We start from the raw sequence: 25185 nt of genomic DNA, 5'->3' as shown, positions 1-25185 counted from the left end.
AGGGGAACCCTCCTATACTGTTGGTGGGAATGCAAGCTGGTGCAGCCATTCTGGAAAACAGCATGGAGGTTCCTCAAAAAGTTGAAAATAGAGCTACCCTATGACCCAACAATCGCACTACTGGGTATTTAGCCTAAAGATACAAACATAGTGATCCGAAGGGGCACGTGTACCCGAATGTTTATAGCAGCAATGTCCACAATAGCCAAACCATGGAAAGAACCTAGATGTCCATCAACAGATGAATGGATAAAGAAGATGTGGTACACAGACACACAGACACACAGACACACACACACACACACACACACACACACACACACACACACACTGGAATACTATGCAGCCATCAAAAGAAATGAAATCTTGCCATTTGCAACAATATGGATGGAACTAAAGAGTATTATGCTGAGTGAAATAAGTCAATCAGAGAAAGACAATTATCATATGATCTCACTGATATGAGGAATTTGAGAGGCAAAGTGGGGGTTTGGGGGTAGGGAAGAAAAAAATGAAACAAGATGGGATCAGGAGGAAGACAAACCATAAGAAACTCTTAATCTCACAAAACAAACTGAGGGTTGCTGGGGAGAGGGAGGTAGGGAGAGGGTAGTTGGATTATGGACATTGGGGAGGGTATGTGCTATGATGAGGGCTGTGAAGTGTGTAAGCCTGACAACTCACAGACCTGTACCCCTCAGGCTAATAATACATTACATGTTAATAAAAAAATAAATTAAAAAAAAGTCAGTCTCTGTCTTCCATAGAATAGTCTACTGCCAGAGGCAGAGTGACAAATGCTCTATGGTAGAAGTGTCTATAGTGGGCTGTGGAAGCCCAGGGTGAGGACATCTCTCAGAGACCCTCATGAGCCTTCTGTGTTAGATGCCCCCACGTCTTGCTGAAGCTAAGACAGGTGGGGAGGATGGTAAGGACAGAGGAAGCACCACATAGCAAGAAAGGGGTGTGTGAAAGTGTGGAGGGAGATTACAAGTAATCTGGTTTGGAAGGTATAACAGTTGTTCTTACATTTTAATTCATTTTTTATTGAAGTTGTGCAAGAGACCACTTGCAGGAACTCCATAGTAAATCCATTTGGAAAGTGGAAAAGCACAGACATGATAAACTACGCCTGAAGTTAATTTTCTCCACCTTCCCTCTCATAACTTGCACTTTTTAAAGATCTTCGTTTTCACTCGAAGAGCTCTGGACACAACACATAGTATTCTGCAGGTGCCTACTAAATGTGCATCGAGTATACTAGACTAGTGTGCACAGCCCCTACATCTTGCCACAGGCTCTCGGACTCCAGCAGGTCTAGGTTCTAGCAATGGTGCAGCCACAGGCCATGACTGGCTGGGACTTTCGGGCAAGTCCACTGCCTCCCTAGGCTGTCCTTACTTCATATGCAGAAGAAAGGACCAGACTGAAAAGTTTCTCAGCTCCTTCCAACTCTAGAATGGTATAGCAGTCTAATCCCCAATTTTATAAGGCCATGGAGCCCCAGATGAGGCAAATACCCTAGGTGAGGAGAAGATGAAAAGAGCCATGAACAAACAGGCTCAGGAAACATAAAGAAGCAAAGGTTCAGGACTGCCCCAGACCTGCCTGTCTCCTCCCAGCAGGAGCAGGTCCGAGCCTCAGGTGCAGGAATAACTGGGTCCTAACTCCCAAATTCCTATACTCTAAGGTCAAAGGAACAAGTTGCTAGTCTTAAAAATGGGAGGGTGTGATGTGAGGAAGTGGAGAAGCAACATGGGGGGTTTAGTGGGTAGGAAAAGAACAAATGAAACAAGATGGGATTGGGAGGGAGACAAACCAAAACAGACTCTTAATCTCACCAAAAAAAAAAAAAAAACAACAACAAAACAACAAAACTGAGGGTTGTTGGGGGAAGAGGAGAGGGAGAAGGTGGTGGGGTTGTGGACATTGGGGAGGGTATGTGCTATGGTGAGTGCTGTGAAGTGTGTAAACCTGGCGATTCACAGACTTGTACCCCTGGGGCTAATAATACATTATATGTTAATTAAAAAATTTAAAAATTTTAAAAAATGGAAGGGTAGAGGGGAGACAAGGAAGATGGACCAAGAAAGAGAAAAGCTATAAAATAGAAGGGGCTAATAAATAGAGAGATACAGACAAAAAGATATGTAGGAGGACACAGATATGGAGAAAGATCAAGGGAAGCAGAGAGGAGGAGGTAAGATTTAATGAAGCCCCAACTGGAGCCTGGAACACCCCTTCCTAAGGAGGGCCATAATCAGGAGACCAATGACATCTCTTAATGAAGGAGAAGAGGGGAAGGAGAAAGTGGGGAGAATGGAGACCAATGTGTGATCTTGATATACTTGCTGCTCTGTAAGGCCGAGCCTGGGACGGGTAGGGGGGCCAAAGATCCTGAAGAGGCCACCCTGGCCCCAAACTGATACCTCACAACACAAAGCAGCCGTTGGATACAGCATAGGACAACCCACTCTCCAGGCAGGCATGGGAAGAGAGTATAGACTTGTCATCTTGGTGTCTCCTGGACCCAGCCCTGCTCCTGGAACCCAGTGGGCACCTGCACCAAAGATTTTTGGAAAACAGAATCCCATTTCCCAGAGGGTCAGCTCCACGAGAGTGGGGAATTTTTTGCCTCCAACACCTAGAATGATGCCGGCATATAATAAATTTCTGTTGACGGAGTGAGCAAGCATGGAGGCAAGAGCTGCCCCATGCTGGGGACCCTGAGGTGGCCGTGGAAGGGGCCAGACATGGCACCTTCTTCTTGCTGCAGTAGATCTGCCATTTCTTCTCCGGAGGCAGCGCAAACACCGCCTCTCGGTTCTTGTCGGTGAGATCCAATTCATCCTGCGAAGACAAGAAATAGGTCAGACCCAGAGATGGTTGATATTAGAATATTCATTGTTTCAGGAAACTGTAATTCCTCCAAACCTATCCCTCAGTCTACTGTCTCCCTCCAGAGAGTATCAAAGCATGATAGGGCAATTCTTCTTCAGCTAGAAATACAGCCCCAGGGGCGCCTGGGTGGCTCAGTGGGTTAACGCCTTTGCCTTAGGCTCAGATCTTGATCCCAGGGTCCTGGAATCAAGCCCTGCTTTGGGCTCTCTGCTCAGCAGGGAACCTGCTTCCTCCTCTCTCTGTCTACTTGTGATCTTGGTCTCTCTGTCAAATAAATAAATAAAATCTTAAAAAAAAGAAAAGAAAAGAAAAGAAAAAGAAATACAGCCCCGCTCCCCCACCCCCATTCCCTTACATCCACCCAAGCCTGGGCTGCTTCTATTCATGCTTCCCTTACTTCCTGTCCACTCCCACTTGTCTCTACAAATCCATCCTCCTCCTCCAGGCTCCCTGTTCCCTGCTCACCTCCTTCCTGCATTGCTTTGCAAGTTCCTAACGGTCTTGCCCCAGGTTTCTGCTCTTTATTCTTTGTCCTTCTTAAGCTGGTCAACATCATAAGTCAAGGCCTAACAAAGCACTCAGTCTATAGATCTAGTTTTTGCCCCATCCTGCAAGTCTCCCTGTCCTTTGGGTTTCTACCCCAGAAATTCTGGCTCCCCCCAACCTCAGCATGGTCTCAGCACAGGCTGAGAAAAACTGGTGAGGACAAGAAGCTGTCCTGTCTTGGCAAGAAGAGTATGCCGTGGAAAGGGAGGTTCTGACCCACTTCCCATGGAGGTGTGTCTGTCAGGCACCGCTCCTCCGCCCACACAAGGCTGAGGTTCCACTAGACTGAGCCACACTCCCCAAGGAGTAGAACTGGGTAGTTCTGATATCATGGAATGTAGGGTCGTTCTATATGTAGTTTGGAGTGACATTGCAGGTTTGGCTGCACTAGATGGGCTCTAAGAAGCTCTCTTATTGAAGACTTTTCTCTTGTGATTCATGAGCTGTGCTAAGGTTCATAAAAGAGTTAACGGGCCACAGGAAACAGCCTGCTTTTCAACTCAAGTATTGTGAGTTAAATTTCTTTTTAAATAAAAAGTAATACTTGCATTAAGACAATAAAGTGGGGGCACCTAAGCATCTGCTTTGGGCTCAGGTTATGATCTCAGGGTCCTGGGACTGAGACCCATGTTGAGCTCCCTGCTCAGCCAGGAGTCTGCTTCTTTCTCTCCAACTGCCCCTCCCTCATTCTCTCTCTCTCTCTCTTTCTCTCAAATAACTAATAAAATATTTTTTAAAAAAGATAATGAGGCACATTATTAATAATCTTTATATTTTCAAGGACAGTGAAAGTAATACCTAAGAAAATATAAGAGTCTTAAATATCAATATCTCTTTTCCCTATACTTTAAGGAAGAACATTGAAGTTTTTCCTTTACATAGATCAGAACTGTCCAATAGAAATATAAGATGAATATAAGGTGAGCCAAATGTATTTTTAAAAAATTTCTAGTCATAGTAAAAATTAAGAATGGGTGCAGGCACCTGGGGGGTGGGTCAGTGGGTTAAGCCCCTGCCTTCAGCTTCAGCTCAGGCCACAATCTCAGAGTCTTGGTATCGTGCCCCATATAGGACTCTCTGCTCAGGAGAGAGCCTGCTTCCCCGTCCACCCCCCCTGCCTGCCTCTCTGCCTACTTGTGATCTCTCTCTCTATGTTAAATAAATAAATAAAATCTTTTAAAAAATTAAGAATGGGTAGAGTTAAATTTAATACTACATTTCATTTAATCCAAAATACCTAAAATATAATCACTTCAACATGTGTTCAACTGAAAACATTATCAGTGACCTTGAAAAAAAGAATATAAAGTATCGAAATCATCAAAATCTGGTGTATATTTCTTCTCAGTTCAGTTCAGCTCTTCTCAGTTCAGACCAGCCGCATCTCAAATATGCAGCAGCCCCAAGGGACCAATAGCTGCCATCCTGGACAGCACATACAAAGGTAATTAGAAACAACGCCCATTAGTTCACCTGCCTTTGGAACTAACTCCTGCAGATCTAATGTTAAACAAAGGTTCTTCCCTAGAATCATTCTCTACCTATCCCAGTAACAACCTTCGTCAAGATTCCCAGAGCCCTGCTTAAAGTTTCTGGAGTATTCCCTTTCCATGGTCAGAATCAGGAATCAAAGAAATAGTAGAGATATATGCACCTTACTCTTCCCAGTGCAGACTGCGTCTCTTCTTCTTTTACTTACGTAGTTAGTTCTGCCTGGTCTGCCTTCCCTGACCCTGTGTGTGTATTTGTATTTTTTGCTTTAGAGGATTAAAATTTTTGCATTTTAGGTTCTTTTGTCAGGTTAGCAGAAATAAAATAACATTTTAACTTCTGGGCACCATTTTACTGAGTGCTAAGGACGTATATCTCAACTCCCATATTTTATAACCAAAGCTTGATCATGACATAGTCACAAAAGAAATAAAACCTCTTGGGATTTTTATAGCTTAGGTGTAGTTATAAAGGTAAATCATTTAAGTTATAAAACAGTCTCTGTTTAGATCAAGAGTGATTTCTGCGATCCAGTTTGTGTCAACTGTATTAAACTATTTTGTTAGAAGTCTTGAAATGTTGAATTTTTAGGCTGTAAATGATTTATTCTTAGCTCTTCTCTCATTTGTTAGTCATTTTATTTCTTTAAATGTAAGTAAAATCTGAGTCATTTTTTTCTGGGTTTAATGGCTCCTGGATCCTGGTCTAATTTACTTAGGCTCAAAGTCAGTCTCTTCCAGCAAGCCTTTCATATCCATTTCGAGGTAAGACCACCTTTCCCTTCCTGCATTCCAGAACAGTTACATTCAAACTTGGATCCTGGTTACTCATGCACCTGTCTTTTCTTGTCACTAAATCAATGGTTATTTCTTGATGATTTGGCTCCGCCCAGGTAGCCTATGACTAACTGCAGACCATTCACTCCTTATTGAATCTGTCCTTGTTTCTGTGACAACCACGCTCTCTGGCAATCCCTCCTGCTTTGCTCTATGTTCATCCTGGGCTCCCTCGATGTCTTCTAGTCTTCTCTCCTACTGTCAAATGTTGAAATCCCTCAGGGCATCAACCTGGATACTGGGGTCCTGGGGTCTGCTTCCATGTTTCCCAGTAAGGACTTCTCAGCCATTCCCAAGGACTGTTACTACCCCCAAATTCTCTCAAACCTGTGTCTCTAGCCCCCCAGTTTCCTGAGCTCCAGACCCTGAGATCCAACTGCCTCCCATGCCCATCTATTTTGACATCCCTCAGGTACCTCACACATTTATGTAGTATCACTATGTGCCAGGCACTGTTCTAAGTGCTTAATATGTACTCATTAAACTTACAGCAACCCATTTTAAAGATGTGGAAATTGAGGCACAGAGAGAACATGCAAACTGAGTTCATCACTCTGGCCCCTAAACCTGAGTTTCATCTGGCATCTCCTGTCTTTTACAGGGTCCCAACATCCACTCAGTTCCTCACATCAGCAACTTGGGTATTCCCTGATTCTAGTCACCCCCCCACCACCCAAGCCCAGCAAGTCCTGTATTTCCTCCTAAATAGCTCTTCAATCTGTTCTCTCCATTCTCACTAATAACATTTAGTCTAAGTCACCATTTTCCCTAGTTTGGATTGCACTAAAACCCTCTTAAAGTCCTACCCATACCCTTTTTCTTTTAGAAGACCATCCTGCTCCATTGACTTTCTGTTACCTTTAAGATCAAGTATGAAATCCTATTACTCTCATCTTCCATGGTGAACTCCTAAAGGCTCAGCTCTTTTCTGACTGAAGACTCACATATTATGCTTCTCTTACTGGGGCAACCTCTGTCACTGCTCTGCAACCCTATTCACTTCTCTAGCCATCAATCTGCTTTTGGATCTCAATGGAAATGTCATTCTTTGGGGGGACCATTTTGACCCTCAGTCAAGAATTAAACTCTCTGTTAGACATTGCCACAGGCCCATGAATGTTCCCTTTCCAAACACTCACTACATTTGTCATTACTGTTCAAAATCAGTCTTCTCTATTAGACTTTATATTCTTGGAGGCAGGGACCAGCACACAGCGGGCTCTCAAGGAATATTTTTCATTTGCTCAATACTAATCTCAGTGTTAGCTCAGTGTGCAAAACTGGCTCAATGTTAGTTTGCTCTGTTTGTTTGCTGATGCCAGTCTCCTTGCAGACACGACTTGTGTGACTCATCCTTGTTTTTGTCAAAGTACTTTGTAAGGAGTCCTGCTCACTAAGATGCTCAATAAATACTCGCTAAATAAAAGGGCCAAGGAGAGGAACATCTTTTATACTGTCCTTCTTTCAAAACTCATGTGCTCTGTTCAAGAAAATGTCCATGCTGTGGTAATATAAGAAATATAGTTTTTCATCTGACTATTCATTTGTATTCTTCAGACTATCCTTTATAATGCATTGATAGTAGTAAGTGAAGCCTTTCCCTACATTCTATGAGCCATTCTAGCAAATTATCCAACCTGAGGAGAGGATCATGGGAACTTCCAACTTGCAGCCATGTCTCTCTGAAGTGTAGAGCAACATGGGGACCTACTACTTCTGATTGGTGTCTGGGTAGGGGGCCATCTTGTGGATCTGGGCCCTTCCTCTGTGGGGTCTGTGTGAACTCGGGTAGTTAGTGTCAGCATGGAGTTAAGTTGCAGGACACTAGTTGGTGTCTGCAATGAACTAGGAAATTGCTTGGCATCAAAAACCCATATATTTACTGTCAGCAGTATTCTGAGTAAAATAAACAAAAAACAAACAAACAGATCTTGGAAGTACTAACACCAATCATGTTCCAAATGTCATCCTATACTAATAAATACTTTGTTCTCTCCCATCCATTGCTCTACACAGGGTTCAGCCCTGAATCCTGGGGGGGGTGGGGGGGGTCTGGCATCCCTGATCTGGAGTCTCCTTGACTTGATCTCACCACCAGATCTCCAAGAAGAAGAATCATGCTTCTTTCCTGCTCTGTCTCCTTGTGGTCAGAGTATAGGATTTCACATGCTCACTTTGTGAATGGTTCTCACAAAGGTGTAGTGCTGCTCTAGTCTGAATGGACATCACAGAGGCAGGAAGAGCTGCTACCAGTGTCAGAGATAGAGCTTCCACCTGCCATAGGCTAGACATGGAATATAATCACTCAGCCTGGGACCAGGCATGAACCAGGTACAGTATAGGCATCTCTACCTCCATATTTCTAGTTAATCATATCTGCTTTGAGGACCTGGTATCTGCCTACAAAGTCTCACTCTGTCCCTTGTTCTTGTATTCTGTATTCTTGTGTTCTGAAAGAATCCCAGGGAAGTTCCAGAAAGAAAGTGCCAAATGGTATTCTTGGAAGCTCCTCACTGCCTTATTTCACAAAAGCCTGGACCTATTCATTTCAAGATGGCCTAACTGCTGTACCATGAGATCCAGAACCAGCTGGAGATATGAGGTAGGTCCATTCTTCTAAGGACATATTACATGGTATCCTCCCCAGTAAATGACTTATTTCCCCCTCATAGCTGAGGTGTCCTGGGGGGTCCAACCTCACCCAAAGCAGAGTTTCATAGGTAGAGATCCCAGCACATGGGTCCCCGCCCTCTGTCCTGCTCTGCCTACTCCAGAATCCCACCCCCCATTGTCAACATCCTCCCTTCTCTGTCCCCTCACTGACCACCAGCTCTGCGAAGCGGACGTTGAGCTCCTCTGGGTTCGGGATAGGACTTGAAAACTCCATATACTGCAGAGGGTGGTTGTCCCGGAGGTTGATCTCAGGGAGGCTGCTGCCCCCAAAGCAGCACAAGAAGCCCAGGCCCTGGCGGCTCCTCTTGCGGGGGGCCATGGTCACTCCAGGCCAGGGGGGATAGTCAACAGGCCGATGCCCTAGGTCCTCATTGTGATCTGGACGGGAAAACAGACAGCATAGAGGGGTCAGGCAACGGCAGCCAGGTAGGCAGGGACAGTGGTCACTGAGCCACTATTATTTCTTTGCCCAACTGCTAGGAGCCCTCGACCCAACAATCAGGCCCACCCTCCCTTCTCTCACAGCTTCTTTCCACCTGGAGGCATTCCCTCCCCATCATCCCCTCCAGTGTCTCCTGCCACAAACACTTGCAGGTACTCCCTCCATGCTCCCAGAGAACAGAGTCACAGTAGTCACGGTAGCCACAGAATGTGAATTGCACCTTCTCCATGATTGTACAGATGGATTTCCCAGTCCCTTTCCTCTAGCAGAGCCATTTTCGGCAGGGCCAACTCAGTCACTAGATCCATTTTAAGGTGTACAGATGCCTGGTTTAAAGGTTGCATCCAGTGGGGAGGAGAGGGTTGAAGTAGGCTGGAGAGGAGACAGCAAGCTAATTATATGGCATGGCTCCTGGGAAGCAGAGGATAGAAGTCTTCAGAGACTCACGGGGTTTTCTGTCCATTGTGCCCAGGCATGTTTGAATGAATGTGAAATATTAATAAGACATGGGTTCACCACCCATCTATCTAGAGGGAGAGGTAACCTGGGGGAGTCATCAGAGTGAACCCTGAATAAGGAAATGGGGCTGATCATTGGAACAGTGTTGAGCCAATACTGAAGGAGATCTGGTCAGATTCATTTTCTATACCAACCAAGAACAGAGGATATCACTTTGGCCAGAGATCAAAACTCATGAACACCCAACAGTTGAGTGGTCATGTAGCAGGAAGGGTTAAGTTTTTAGCTGGCCACTGGGAAAGACTTGTTCAACGGTGCCCCAGCTTGGGAAGAAACACTGGCCAGACCTAGTCATTGATGCCACATAGCTTCTAGATGGATAAGCCCAACTACCTGAACATAGGCTTCCCCAAAATGTTAAAACTACCCTTGACCATTACTAGTTCCCAAACATGCTTTCAGATAACCTGAGTGGGTTCAGGAGAGCTTACCCACAACACTGCTGCCCAGCCATGCTCTCCTCATTCAGTATTTGTATATCTTAGTTTGGTTGTTTTGTTTTGTTTTTTTAAACATAAAAAAGATTCTACAGGCCTGGGGTTAGGGGTTTTTTTTATTATTATAAAATACACATAACACCAAGTTGATCGTTTTAGCCATCTTTATGTGTACAGTTCAGTGGTTTTATGTGCATTCACATTGCTGTGCAACGATCCCTACCATCTATCTCCATAATTTTTTCATCTTGCAAAATAGAAACTCTGTACTCATTAAGCACTAATTTCTCATTTCCCTCTCCCCTGAGCCCCTGACGACTACTACTTTACTTGCTATCTCTATGAATTTGACTACTCTAAGTAGCAGTATGAGTAGAATCATAGGAGTAGAGTCATACAGCATTTGTCCTTTGGTGACTGGCTTATTTCACTTAAAATAATGTCTTTAAGGTTTGTACATGTTATAGCATGTATCAGAATTTCCTCTTTTTTTAAGGCTGAATACTATTCATCTGTATTTATATACATTTTGTTTATCCATTCACCATCAATTGACACTTGGGTTGCTTCTTCCTTTTGGTTATTATGAATGATGTTGCTATGAGCATGGGTGTGCAAATATATCTTTATGTTTCTTCTTTCATTGCTTTGGTATGCATACCCACAGGGGTATTTTCGAGTCTTGACTCTAAGCTATTTCTCCTAGATTTGGACATTAACAGAAATGTTCAGAATATACTCATGGTCTTTACCCATATCATTGCTAAAAATGTTGACCACAACAAAGATACCGACAGAGCCAGATGACATAGCTACGTCATCTGGGAATGCCAACAGACTAGTCATCAACACTCTCAGGGAACAGTCCTTCAACCAGTTTGGAATCCATGAACCCACACTCTTATCTTGCCCTCTTTGCTATAAAGACAGCATACGAGATCTTTCTTGAAGCCTTGTGGAATTTGAGAAATGCCAAATGTAAGGTATACCTCAGAATGGAGCTCTAGAACCTTATCAGAAAAAGATAAATGTGTCATAACTTGTTCTTAGTGAACTCAAGGTAACTTCTGGAGAACATTGCTTTATTTCCTAAACCCTAACAATAGAGCTAGTAACGGTCTAATCTGATCAGGCCTCTAAGTCATCACGCATTTTAATCGTCATTCTAGAGGTTTTTTACTAACTCCATTTTATCTTTCTTTATAACCTTTGTGACAAGCTTTTTAATAGACCCAGAAGAGCCTCAATTAACACACTGAAGTGGTCTCATATTATTGGTTATCTTTTTTATGTTTATATATTGGTTCTCCACAGGCATAGTGAAGACATCTTGAGGGTAGGGCCATGCTTCCTGCTTCTTTGATATCCCTCCCATTTCTACAGCTAATAAAATGCCTTGCATTTAGTTGTGCTCTAAGTATTTATTGCTCAATTGGGAAATGTCCTGTGCTCATGGAAAAGACAGGCCTTCCTTAATCAGTCAAGAAATATTAACTGAAATCTCTGGCTCCTAGCAGTTGATAAGCAATCAGGAACCTTTATAAAGAGATAAGGTAACAGTCCTGAGGCTGGGGATGAGGGAAGAAGCCAGTAGGCTTACTCAGCAATCCTGGTACATGGTGGCAAAGACCAAAAATAGGCTGGCATCTGAGGAAAATGAAAGAGGAAAGGAGGCTTTTGGGGTTTTCTATGGGACTTGATAACCAGTAGCCAAGAGTGGGTGAGGCAAAGCCCTGGTCTCTGGCTATCAGGCTTAGTAAAGCACCAATTCTGCAAGCAGATTGGGGTCAACCACCCTGCGGGTCACCTGCCCATTGTCAAGTTTGGGATAATGCTGCAGAGTACAGACCAAGTCCCCTTTGTTTCGTCAGCCTCCAATATGCAGCTGCAGCTGGTGGAGAGGGCTTTTCTTCAGGGGACAAAGCGTGAGAAGGACACTCCCAGAGGCCACAGTGAGGCTGAGCTGACAGTATGATAGGGTTCAAGGGAGGGACGAGCTGATGTCTGGGAAGACCTGTGAACTTGTTCCCTGCCTTCACCTCCTCAACTTTTTGCTCCCTCGTCTCCCTCCTTGTCTGTCTTTGCTCTTCAGCTCTTGAGCCAGACTTTCCTAGGAGCAGTCAGGAGTCGGGGGCAGGGTGGGCATACAGTTGGCACACTCTGTTACAGTCTCACACCAGCTGTTTACAGCCATGACTGCTCTGATTGGTCGGGCTATGCTATATTTGTCATTATATACTTCTTAACATTTTCCCCCAAGTACAGGGAATGAGGCAGTATGGCCTCAAGAGGATGGGAGATGGAGATACTGACCTTCCAAACAGGAAGTACTCTCCCCACAGAGAAGGGCCTGAGCACCAGGGGGATTGCTGTGTATTTGCCCAGACTGTTTAACAGCTCCTCACTATGCTGATGTTCTCCAGGATGCCCTACTCCCAATAACCCTTTCTTAAGACTGTTGAGGCCCCACTTGAACATTCAAGACTAAAACCATAGGTTCTCCACTGCAACGCATGTAGCTTTAGGGCATAGACCAGAAAACTGAGATCAAAATGGGAAATGTCTTCTCTGAGGTCACACAGCTAGGGACAGAGCTGGGCTTAAAACCCAAGACCCCAGTGTTCAGGCTGCGGTCTAGTGCTCATCTTCCCACGTCAGCAGCCCCTTTCACCATCTTGCCACAGCCCGCTTATTACTCCTCTCCATCAGAGAAGACAAATCTTGGCAGCTTTGTTTAGAAATATCTTCAGTCCTGAGGATGCTGTTGGGGCCAGAAGAGGGTTATAGAGATCCTGAGGTCTTCCTCTTTTCCACTGTGAGGAGGACAGCTTCTACCTTCCACTGCCCCATTTCTCATCCATCCCACTCTATGGCCTCCTTCACCCTAGCAATCTTCCAAGTCAGATGACTGGGATTTGACTTCTGGCTTTGCCTTCCCAGCTGGGTGACCTGAAGCACATTTCATAAAGTCTTAACTTCTCAGAGGCTTAGATTCTATGACACCAAGATAATCACAGCACCTTCCTTGGTGGGTTTCGGTGAAGAGTCAGTCCAATAATGTAGATAAGATGTCTGGAGCACACAGGGCACTCTCTGAAGGAGGCCAGCACTGCTGCTGTGACTTTGTTATCCTTACTGCCAATGCTTGCCCTGCCCAGACCCAGTCTGTAACCACAAGCCCTCTCCAGGCACAGCAGGGACCACCAAGGCCTGGCATTGTAGGGATCTGCCCAGCCTGATTTAAGAAGTCACCCAGCTTTGCCTTAGGCCACTGGGGAGTCTGGACCTGAGGGACTTGGATTTTCTTTGGGCTCTAAACTAGCTCTGGTTGGAAGGGGAAACCCTCATCCCTGACACTGGGCAGGGAGCAGAAAAGTGAAGGGGGCCAGAGTGTTCCTTTCTGCAAGATCACTTCACAAAGAGAAACAATGGAGGCACCCACCTTGAAGATAAATTGAGGAACAATATGGAAAAATGAGAACAATAGAACAAAATCCAGTGGACTTAAACCCCAAAAGAGGGATTCAACCCATCCCTACCACCACCCACCTTTCTCTCTGTGAAAATTCACTGAATACCAACACCTCTGTGCACTCCACATCCTGTCTCCTTGTCCCTTCTTCTTCTCCCTGGGGGATCAAGGTCTTCCCAGGCCTGTGGGTACCCAAACACAGACTAGCTGACCTAAAACAGCCAACCATCAATGAGGAAATAGCCTTCCTATGAGGACTGTAAGGTCCCCTTCAAGGCTGTCCTCCAGTCCTCTGGTTCCTGCCAGATTTTACCTCTTACTCACATCCTTTTACATCATGGAGAAAACATACCTAACTCAGGAGACAGGGGCTAGTTCCAGCATTTGCACTATCCAGATGTGGGTCAGAGGGCCAAGGTTTTAGGCTCTCTGGGACCTGGGTTCCTCCCTGTGTGATGGCGGGGCCTGCTCAGCCATACTGTTTGGCTCCATTCCAGTCCCAAAGATTTCCCCAGGGGCTCTCCTCATGTGCACAGAGCACGCCTCCCACATTCCACCCCAAGCCAGGAAGTACTTCCTATCACTTGAGTGCAATACTCCCATTTGGCTTGCAAAGATGAAAAATCTAACCCTTACCCCCAAACTGTGGCCCTCTATACACCAATTTTTACACTAACTAGGACTTCAAAAGCCCTATATCATCAATGCTTGTTCCTAAGTCATAAGTAAAAGCAGAATAATGTTAATACTTGAGACTCGGTGTAGACCAGACCCTGGGATCTATCCACATTTCATCCCCATAACAACTCTGAGATATGTGGCATCATCTTTAAAAAGTCCTTAAAAAACAAACCATGGTTCAGAAAGGTTAAGTAACTTGCCTAAGGACACACAGCCAATTAGTAGCATAGCTAGGACTCAAGCCCATGACGGCATGACGGATTTAAAGCTATAAATCACTAAGCTATATGGCATGTACCCAAGAAACACCCTAAGCTGAGCCCTGCTTAGAGCTTTCTCAAGCATTCTATAGATCCAGACTCAATAATTCATGATTGAGCATTCCCTCAGAGCTGGACCAAGTGTTTTCCCAGGTCTGCAATCTCATGTCAGCCTCACAAGGACTTTGTGAGGTCATTATTATTCTCCCCCCAACAGATATAATATTGAGGTTTATAATGGTATTACCAGAAGTCACATGGCTTGTCAATGGTGCCCATTGCTGCTAAGAGGCAGAGATGGAATTCACAACTAAATGTTCTGACTCCAGGCTCAGTTCTCTTGGTGCAGAACCAAAGCTGATGCATGAATTTCATCTTCCCCTACCCCATGCATGGGGGTCATGGAGGCAAGGATATGTATAGCCACTTCCAAAGTGCCTGCTAAGAGCCAGTCACTGTGCTGGCAACTTTCTGCTTTACCTCATTTATTTCCCCCGACGCTCAAATCACATCACTGTCCCTTCCTGGTGATTACATTAAGACTCCCAAAGCCCAGGCAACTCGTCCAAGGGCCACATCTTATAGGGAAAGGGACAAGCTTATGTGGATGGTGATGTTGCTTCAAACAGGATGCTTTGAACCAGCTTCTAGCCTGTGGAGGCTATGCTGGACCCGGGGGGTTCACTTTGGTGGTGAGGACACAAGAGCAAATAAGATACGGTCCCTTCCCTTGAGGGGTCCCCTTTTGGTAGGGGAGCCAGAAAGGTTAAGGAGACAGGGGCTTTGGCAGCACTAGGAAGGGGGACCTGGTATAGCCCAGGATGTGAAGAGGAGGTCAGAAAAGACTTCCAGGAGGTGGCACCAAGCCAGTCTTGAAAGAGGTGAGAGGACTAAGGAAAGGTACAGAGGTAAGAAATCCTTTCTGGGCAAGGGGAATGGCATAAGGAGAAAAAGCCTGGTGTGCATAAGGCCAGAGTCCTGACCAGTGGCCTGCTCATTGGTGGCTAAGTTAATAGGCAAAGGGGATCAACAAGGTATACAAATACCTTGGCTTGACACCAGAACTCAAGCATCCTGGGGAGCCTGCTCTTTGCCCCCCTCTTCCTACCAGGTCCCCTGGGGCCCAGGTCTGGGAATGGGGCCCAGAATTCCCCAGAGATACTGCATGGAACATAAGGAATGTAAACAATTTCCTGCTCCAGAGGCCAGAGATTCCTCCCTATATACTGACCCTCCATGTGTCACTGGAGGTCACCGAGGAAACAGCCCCAGACACAGGGCCATGACCCAGGGCTTAGCTTCCCAAAGAAGAGTCTGTGCTTTTCCATCCCAGGTCCTCTGCCCACCCATCTCCTCACTGCCCACCTCTACCATGCCTGCTACCCCTTTAAGGACCTGAAGACCATGCTTTGTGAGCAGCAAACAGGCTTGATAATCCCCACTTCCAAAAGATGTCAAACTTGACCCTACAAACTCAGCTGGGTTTTGTTCAACTGCTATCCACTCTAACTATGGGACCCCAAACAAGTTACTCATCCTCTCTGAGCCTCACTTTCCTCATCCATAAAATGGGGCAATAATAACAGCCCCTACCTCATAGGGCTGTCGTGAGAATAAATTAGTTACTCTTTGTAAAGTTTTTGGAACAGAGTCTGGTAATAATAAACACCATCATGAACTCTACAGCTAAGCTACGGTTATAATTGGGAAGATTCCTGGATACTGACTGTATGAATCACAGAAAGTTCATTCTATGTAAGAATGAAACTGACATAGTCTGATGGGGGTTGGCAAATATCATAGAGGCTAAATTCAACCCATTTTTGTAAATATGGTTTTTCTGAAATGCAGCCACACTCATTCATATAAATATTGTCTACAGTACCTGCCCCTTTACAGAAAATTTGCTGATTTCTGTGTTATTAGCTTGAATCATATGTAAGTGATGGTATTTAATTATGCTTAATCTACAAAATCATCAATTTCATGTGGTTCAACTTAGCAATTCATACTGGTTTATGGTTGTCCTATTGCCTTGCTTGTTAAAACAGAGGGCCGCGCTCTAATTTCAGTGATTCTAATCATAACGAAGTTATGGTCATCATCCATTGAGCCCTACTATGGTCAAGGTTTACCTCAGACTTTCAACACGCCCTGGCAAGATAAATATGACCATCACCCCAGCTTGTATAGAAGGGGAAATCTGAGGCTTGGAAAGATGTGCTGTGTGAGCCTCGGACTTGATCCGGGTCTCCAGACCTGGTGACCTGTCCCACATCTGGCGGCTGGGTCACACAGCTGGCAGGCTGTCCCCACACAGTGCTCCCCAAGAGGCTGCTGGGAGGGAGACCCATCTGATTAGGACAGGACATTGAGCACGAATACCCCTCATCTCTCCCACTTTTCTGCTGGTCCATCTCTCAGACAGGGCTTGGACCCCCTGGTTGATGGGGCCCCATACTGTGACTCGCCTACCAGCCTCAGGACAGTGCTCAGAAGCATCTGGCTTGTAGTGCAAGTCTTGGGCAAGGCTGGGGAGGGGACAGGGAGCAATTTCAAAAATAAGCAAGTTCTCTTTCCAGGACTGGGGGAGCTATTTTTAGCAGCTGCCTAAATTACGGTTTCCCCCTCTGCTCTGGGAAAGGCAAAGAAAGCAAAAGTAAACTGTCTCAGCCCCAGGGTCCCCTCCATGCAGGTTGAGGGGTGGGAGATACAGGGATGAAGAAAAAGAGGGGTCTTTCTGGGTAAGCAAAACTGAAAATTCCCCAATGTGACATTTCTCTGACTCGGGGGTGTTGTGTGGCAGTTGTGGATTTTCCCAATCCGTTTTCTCATTTTGAGAAATGATAAAGAGAACATAGATTTCTTTGTCTCACCAGGGTAAAAAACAAGGACATAATTGCTCTCCTATGTCCCAGTCAAGCATGCGTGCATTCGTTCATCCATCTATGCCCTGAGTGACCGTCATGTACAAAGCAATTTTCTGGGCACTTTGGATGAACCCAACATCAAATTCTAGCCCCACTGGGTCTACAGACTTTCTGGGGGAGGCATGGGCATAAACAGGCCCCAGGCCTAAGCACCCAGGATACCAGGGAGGGGAGGAGGTGCAGACCTGGGACAGCAGGGTTGGGGGAAAGGGACTTCTGGCTGGGGTCGTCTGCAACATCCACCCATGGACGTGGCATTGAAGCGGAGATTCAGAGGCAGGAAAGATGTGGGTGCATCTCATGGGGATGGTCCAAGAAATCATTCACAACAAAAGATGTGCCAGAGGGAGAACTTGATGTCAAGAAAAACCCCAAGCTGAGCATGAGGTGAGGGGAAATACCACTGACCTTTGAACCATGGTCTTTCGGGACACAGACTCCTCCCCCACCCCAGTAGAAACTCCACATAGAACTTATGACTGCCCCAAAGTCATTCCTCATTGCAAGAACCATGAGAGATCACTTCTTACTGCTATTCACCATTTACTGAAGAGACACCTTGTTCCCATGGAAAGGATTAGTGTCACACAGTGTTTTCAGTGGGGACAACACTTGAGCTCGAAGCAAGAGCAACTGGAGATGGCTTTGAAATGGCTACAGGACAGCACGTACTCCAGTTAATTTTATGAAGTTATGATTTAATACAGCATCTTTACCTTTGTTTACATTTCTCTCAACTGTGATGGCCACGTGAATGGTCTGTGTTTGTGCAAGCTTTGACAAATTTTAACTTTTTGTGATAGATTGGTGTCTATTTTTTGGTAGCATATCAGAGAATAGAGTAGCATCTACAAAACTTTTACACATTCATGACCTACCGAACATTTTTTTTCCTTGAGATTTCCAGGCTGTGTAGTTCATCTACACTTTTTTTTTTTTCAAATGGCGGCGAATGTCCAAAAAAATCTTCCAAAATGTTTATTGAAAAACAGCCACATTGAAGTGGACCTGCACATCCCACACACATGTTGTCTGAAGGTTAACTATTATTTTCTCAGGCTGAAATGTAGGACTTAAAGAGGGGCAATGGAAAACAAGATTGGGGCCAGATAAAGGAAGGACTCGAATGCCAGGTTAAGGAAGGGGAAGTCACTGAACGATGGATGGATGGTTGGCCGATAGGAGGGAGAGCTTGAGTTGGGATTCAGATCAGAGCTGGAATTTGGACAGGCAATTTCTGGTGGCCCTGATGGAGGGCATTACAGGAAAAAAGGACATCAGAGGGAAGATCTAGACAGCATCTCTGCGTGAGTAAGAGTTAATGAGGCCCCAAACTGTCGAGAATGGAGGGGATGGATGCTAGAGATGTCACGGAGGGGTGTGCAACCTAACACGTGTGTGAGCTGATGAGGGGGCTTTGGCAAGACATGGACTGGGCACAGAAAACAAGGACTTGGGCTAAGACTGAGTGGGAGTGGTGGGGAGCTCTTTGGGCAACAGCTGTGAAGTAAAAGAGAAGAAGGAATTTCCACACCAAGTCTCTGCTACCCATTAGAGCCAGAGGTGTGGGGCTCCCTGCCAAAGGGAAACCACCCTACACATGACATGGGTTGTCCCTCCCCCCCCAACCCTGCCCCCTTCCCCCCCCCACCCTGCCTCCACTTCCGGGAAGCCAAGCCCCTCCCCTGCTTCACAGAGATGGTGCTGTCTTTACTGAAAGGGTGCAAGGGAAAGTAGCCCACAGCCTCTTCCTGCACTCCTACATCGGAACACCCAAACATGCTGAGAACCCACATTATTGGAGGCAGCCCAGCTCCCTCCTGACCACTCCTCCTGGTCCTCTTCTCCTGGGGTCCCAGCACAAAAGCATTCTCTCCCTCATGAAGGCAGAGCCCTGAGGAGTTGCCAGGGCCAGTCAGCCCTGGGACCCTCAGCTGGGCTATGTTCATGGTCACACTCTGGACCCTGGGCTGAGTCTTCCTGAGACCCGGTGCCCCCCACCCCTGTCATCCTGCTAGGCCTTCCCACAGTCCTTCATTTACACCAGAAAAGGCCCTGCGTGTGGCCTCAGGGCTCCACTGGACATAAATCCTGGACCATAAGCACATTCCATCTCTCCAGGGTAGGAGGCAGGGGAAGGGGGACTGTAGGAACTGGGGGAGGGGAGACTAGGAATGGGGTTGACCCCTAGAAGGTAAATGTGATTGAAAATGTAGACCCCGGTGACCCCTCGCCACCCTTCACTCTTGTTTATACAATTCCATCTGTTCCTTCATTCATTCTAATAAATATTCATTGCACACCTAAATACCACAGAAAGGGTATGAAAAAATACCCTATGGAAAGGGCTGAAAAAATACCATGGTAAACAGGAGCTCCGTTTGGTGGGGAAGGGAGAGAATCAAGCAAACCAACATACTAAAGTGTAGACATGGTTAGGATCAAAGTACAAATGTTTGAGTGTGAGGAATGTTGGTGGAACTCCACCCCAGCAGGTGCTCTATTCCTCCTGGAGCACTCTGCTCATCCTAATGGTTTAGTGGGGACACCCTATAGGAGAATAAGTGCTGGGAAAAATCAGGGTGCTATCCAAGATTAGTACCAGATGTCCACCCCAGGATTCATAATATAAGAAAAGACTGAAAACACCCAAACCACTAAAACATAGGGGATAGTTTAGACAGATGGACACAGAGACATCAAATCGTGCACATGGCTGCCTAAAGTGATTATACTTGGGTTGCTGGAGTTTGGGGTTATTTTTCTTATTTTTCCAGATTTTTCCAAATTTCCTATAATGCGAATTTATCCTTTTCATCAGAAAAAAAAAAATGATGTTCTTTTTAAAAGAAGATAAACCCTAGACTACAAAAGAGGAGGCTTGGGATTGAATCCGGTCTTTGCCCTTACAGACTACCTGGGACAAGAGAGCATAACTTCTTTGAACCTTGTCAGTAAATGAGAAGGGCAAACTCCATGCTCTTCAGAGCTTCTTCCACCCCTGACACTAGGCTCTGTACCACAGGCTACATAAAGTACTAAATAATGCCGTTCAACCGGATCCCATCCCCTGAGCTCTGACGAGTTCGTCATTCACCCATTTGCTCATTCCTGCAACCACCACTGCTGTCGGCACTCCCTCCATGCCTGGCACTGCTCTTGGTGCTGGGGGTGCAGAGGCAACTAATGAAACATGCGCTGCTCCTCCCCTCACAGAGCTAGGTCTCCCAAGCTCAAGGCCTCCTTCCACTGCTCTTCTCTTCCACCCCTAATGCCCTATCCCATTAATGAGTCTTGCCATCACTTTTCCAAAATGCCTCAGGGATGTGTGTTTCATTCCCAAACACCACATTCCAGACCTGATCCAATCCCATGTAGTCTCATGCTGGGAGCAGGGTTGACCCCATGTGCCTCCCCTTCTCAGCATCCTGCAAAAGGTTTTGGACTGATGTCTCCAGAAGCACCTGATTCTGCATCCCTTGGGTCGGCATCCCTCAGAGTCCCCAGTCTAAACTGAAAGCCATCTGCTTTAATCACTAGATTTGGCCATTGGGTGGGACTCACAAATTCCATACCAACCAAACCTTGAAATCAGATATACACCCTACAGACCCATGAGGATAAGAACTGGTACTCTCTTGCACCTGCCGGTGGAAATGTAAAATGGCATAGCTACTGTGGAGAATGGTTTGGCCACTCCTTAAAAAGTTAAACAGACACCATCATATGACCTGGTTGTTCCAATCCTAGGTATTTACCTAAGAAAAATGAAAACATATGCCCATATAAAGTCTTATTCATGAATGTGCTTAGCAGCTTTATCTGTAATAGCTCCACACAGGGGGCACCCAAATGCCCATCAAAGGGGAATCCATAAACAAATTGTACATAAGTTATCCATATAATAGAACACTACTCAGAATTTAAAAGGAACAAACTATTGATACATGCAACATGTGGACAGAGCTCAAAATAATTATGCTAGGTTTTAAAAAAAGTCAGAGGAAAAAAGGATTCATAGTGTACAATTCTGTTTATCTACAGCTTGAGAAAATGTAAACTCATCCATAGTGAATAAAAGCAGGTAGGTTGTTGCCTCCAGAGGCAGTGGAAGATAGGCAGGGAGGGGGTGGATCTTAAAAGGGCATAAGGGAACTTTTGGGGATGATGAATATGTATACAATCTTGACTGTGGTAGGGGATTCAGAGGTGTGTACATAGCTTAAAACATATCAAATTATGTACTTTAATTAATAAGATTATTGCATGTCAATTATACCTCAATAAAGTTACGAAAAACAAAACAGGTCCATTTATAGCCTCACACCATCAAACCACCAAGGGTTCTGCCCACTACAGTTGGTTACTCTCTAGAAGGTTCCTAATATTATACACGACTGTAAAGATTCTAGGTAAAACCTGAGAGGTGCAGGACGGGAACAAGGAATCCCCCAACCCAGGCCCAAACCTCAGCTTATCTGGTCTCATCTTTTAGGAGGCAGTGTAGTGGTAAACTGTAAAGAGTATAGACTTTCATTAAGCCTGTGGCTACATTACTTAGTCCCTAAAAGCCTCAGTTCCCTGTGGACACACGGATGACGGAGCCCACCATGAGCGCCCGATGGAAGGCCATGTATCATGCCCCCAGCTCAGCACTGGGCACATCACAGGTCCTCAAATTCTTTTCCCTCCTCGTCTCCCAGCCCTGGGCTCCTCACAGTGGTGCTAAGGTTCATAGCTCAGATGATAAAAGCAGGAGAAGCTGAGGGACTCCCAGAAATCAAGTGAGGAGGGGGTAAGAAGCCCAGTGAAACTCAAACAGGCACAAACCTGATTCCATGGGGAAGTCTCTGGAGCTAAGACTGAGTTCACAGTAGCCCAGGGCCTCTGGGAGGGTAGAAATGGACACTCGAAGCCTGGGCTACAGTCCTGGAGTTTGTTAAAAGCATTAGAGATGCTGAGGGGGGTTGAGAAGAGTGGCCATGATGTGGAGTTTTCAGGAAAAGGGATGGGGAGGGATTTAGTAGGGTGGGAAGAGGAAGATACCTGACCCTGGTACACTACACAGGCAGGTATAGGAAAGGCCCAGAACTGACCAAAGAATAAAAGGAGAGAAGAGATTAATGCATGGGAGTGTGTGAGAGGTTCAACTCTGTGATGCAGAGGTGGCTGTGCAGGATGGTTATGTGTGATCTGTGTGGTGTGAGTCTTCATCTGTGTGCATGTATTTTTGGTCTATGTATATGTGTGTTCATCTCCAGGAGACAAATACATGGGATTCTACTGACTTTCAAGTCCCAGCAGAGAGAAGACCCAGTTAGCTTCCCAAAGTACAGAAGCAGAGGAAATAGCAACGCCATGCAAAATCAGCTCCCTTCGTTTATAAGAAGTTACCCAAACCTGACACTCAGAAGTGTCACTGTGGGGGACGCTGTATCTGGCCTTCAGTTCACTGTGGGCCTCACTCTGGCCTGGGAGGGGAGACCCATTCGAAAGATGCTTGCCCCTGCCAGGGACCCGAGACCAGCATTCCCATTCATCGTCTCATTTCATCTCAAGAAAGCCCAGTGAGGTCAGGATTTCTGACTGAGGAAGACACCGAGGTTCAAGGCTAAGATGGAATGACATCCAGACTGGGCTCTTTCCTGTAACGCACCATCTCATTCCAACCCAGTCCCTACTCCACTCCAGGTATGTGCATACACACGCCCCCGTGACCACGTGTGTCTGTGCCTATGCGTGTATGTGTGTCTGTGTATATGCGTGTCTAGCAGGTATAAGTAACTGGGTTTATTTTGGGGACATATTTTTTTTTTAAAGATTTTATTTATTTGACAGAGAGAGAGACCACAAGTAGGCAGAGAGGCAGGCAGAGAGAGAGGAGGAAGCAGGCTCCCTGCGGAGCAGAGAGCCCAATGCGGGGCTCGATCCCAGGACCCTGAGATCATGACCTGAGCCGAAGGCAGCGGCTTAATCCACTGAGCCACCCAGGCGCCCCTGGGGACATATTTTAATAGGGCATACACAATCCCTCAGCCTCTGCTATTTGAAATATATCCCCAAACTAGCCCATGTGCCACACTTTTACAAGATAGATATTCAAAACATTTCCAGAAAGAAGGATTCACTAAAAAATAGGTTGGGTTCAAACTTCCACATTTGCTTTTACTGAACTATCCTGCAAAGATGATATTATGGTTTGCCTTTTTACGTATAGGGAAATTAAGGCTTAGAGAAGGTAAGGAACTTGCCCAAATTAGTAAAGTACATAAAACATGTGAGTTTCAGTTTGGTCCGTTCCAAAACTCAGACGCGGCCTTGCTACAGCACAGAGATGGCAGGGTGTGTAAACAGTTGGTGCCCCCACAGCCATGGCAGCTTCTTGCGGTGCCCCGTGCCTTCCCCATCACCCCATGCCAACTCTCAGGGGACGACACAGCACTACTAGGACAGAGAAACTCTGTCCCACAACCACAGACAGCAACCCGGCCCATTATCTTACCACACACACTGAGTCTTAGAAGGGTCCAGGCTGTTCCCTCCTCTGGGTCAGCCTCTTGGGCGCATGTGCTGGGCAGCCTCAGGAGAGCTCCCTGCTTGCCTGAAGGCTCTCCTGTTGTTGTCCTGAATCTCTGCTAATGTTTGAACAAGGGGCCTTGCATTTCCATTTTGCACGGGGCCCTGCAAATCCTGCAGCTGGCCCTGCCCATCTTCCCCAGCAGGGAGCTCAGGGAGCCTTTCCCAGGAAGAGCAGCCCAGCCAGCCACTCCCTGTATGTTTCCAAAAATGTTACCCACAGCCCCTGAATGGTCAGAACGGAACAGAGACAAGTTACTTTAATCTGGAGTGGCTTCCTGCCTGCTTGGCCTTGATGGGCAACTCAGTAACTGCTAGATAGCTCCTCACCCCGTGTCTCCTCTGTATCCCACCTCACTCCTCCACTCCACCACGTCCCCTGGTTTCCAACTACGTTGACCTTCTCCTCCTTAAATGTGCCATAGCTCACAGGGTTGAAATTCCCAGAGAGCATGGGCATTTCCGCTCAGATCCCCAATTCCCCCATGGAGCTTTTTCAAGCACCCGCAGCAAGAACTTGATAAGTGTGGATGGATTTAAATAAATGGCAGTATTTCCTGAATTCCTTACCCTATCATAAGACATATCAATGTGACATTACATTACATATACACAGAGATTGTATTTCCTTCTGCAATGGGATAAGCACTAAATAGAAGAGACTGTGTTAGTTCCAACTCAGTTCCATTTGGGCTCATGACATTTCCCCTATCCTATAGTCCCCATGGCTGTCTCTGCTTCCCCTTCCTCCTCTCCAACCCTTTGCAGATCTTCCTTTCTTTAGGCAGCCTTCCTGATCATCCCGACCTACTCGAATTCTCCAAAACACACTCTGAGCACTCTCTGCTCTGTTTAGAGGACACCTGACCATATACCACGTCACGACACCCCCATTGTTATTGGATTTCTTGTGCTAACTTAATTTTTTTACATCAGCAAACATTCTTCGTTATCCAGGCTCTGAGTCTCACAGGAATGGTTCTTGGCACAGTGCCATGGGTGCTGCAGGTCCTCTCCTGATGGAAAGACATCTAATGACAGTGGGTGGTAGTGGGGCAGAAAGAGGAGAGAAAGTTACCAATTCCCAAGAAGGAAATCCTTGTGGCAAACCCAATAAACTCAGGAACTTTGTTCCCTTCTCTTCTGGAGTCCACAGGAGGTCAAACACATCCAGACCTTGGCCAGATACCCTGAAGAGGCATCGCAAGTGACAGTCAGCAGGAAGCAAAGGCATTTTCCCTTATGAACCTGCATGGTTAAATCACATCTTGGCATTCCCAGACAAAAAGCAGGACATTTTCATTTCTGTTTGTGGCTATTTTCTACCCCACTCCATCCTATGAACAAAAGACATATGCCTTGTATAAAAGGCATAAGAGATATTTTTCTCCTCTATGCTTTGAGGAAAGGGATGTTTTCTC

At 45.9% G+C, this 25185-nt stretch overlaps 1 protein-coding gene across 3 annotated transcripts in view; it reads right to left on the bottom strand.

Moving 5' to 3' along the window:
- DAAM2 (dishevelled associated activator of morphogenesis 2) overlaps window positions 1-25185 on the bottom strand; it is a 119941-nt gene that overhangs the window by 48800 nt on the left and 45956 nt on the right. For all 3 annotated transcript variants that reach the window (XM_046004071.1, XM_046004073.1, XM_046004072.1), the window contains exons 2-3: window positions 8599-8825; window positions 2761-2850 (exon numbers count right to left, since the gene is read on the bottom strand). In XM_046004071.1, the coding sequence (XP_045860027.1) occupies window positions 2761-2850; window positions 8599-8766 (258 nt within the window). In that variant the 5' untranslated portion in view covers window positions 8767-8825. The remainder of the gene's footprint in view (window positions 1-2760; window positions 2851-8598; window positions 8826-25185) is intronic.

Source organism: Meles meles, chromosome 5, assembly GCF_922984935.1.
Source record: "Meles meles chromosome 5, mMelMel3.1 paternal haplotype, whole genome shotgun sequence".
In the NCBI taxonomy this organism is placed as follows: Eukaryota; Metazoa; Chordata; class Mammalia; order Carnivora; family Mustelidae; genus Meles; species Meles meles.
This window is presented reverse-complemented; position numbering and strand designations above follow the sequence as displayed.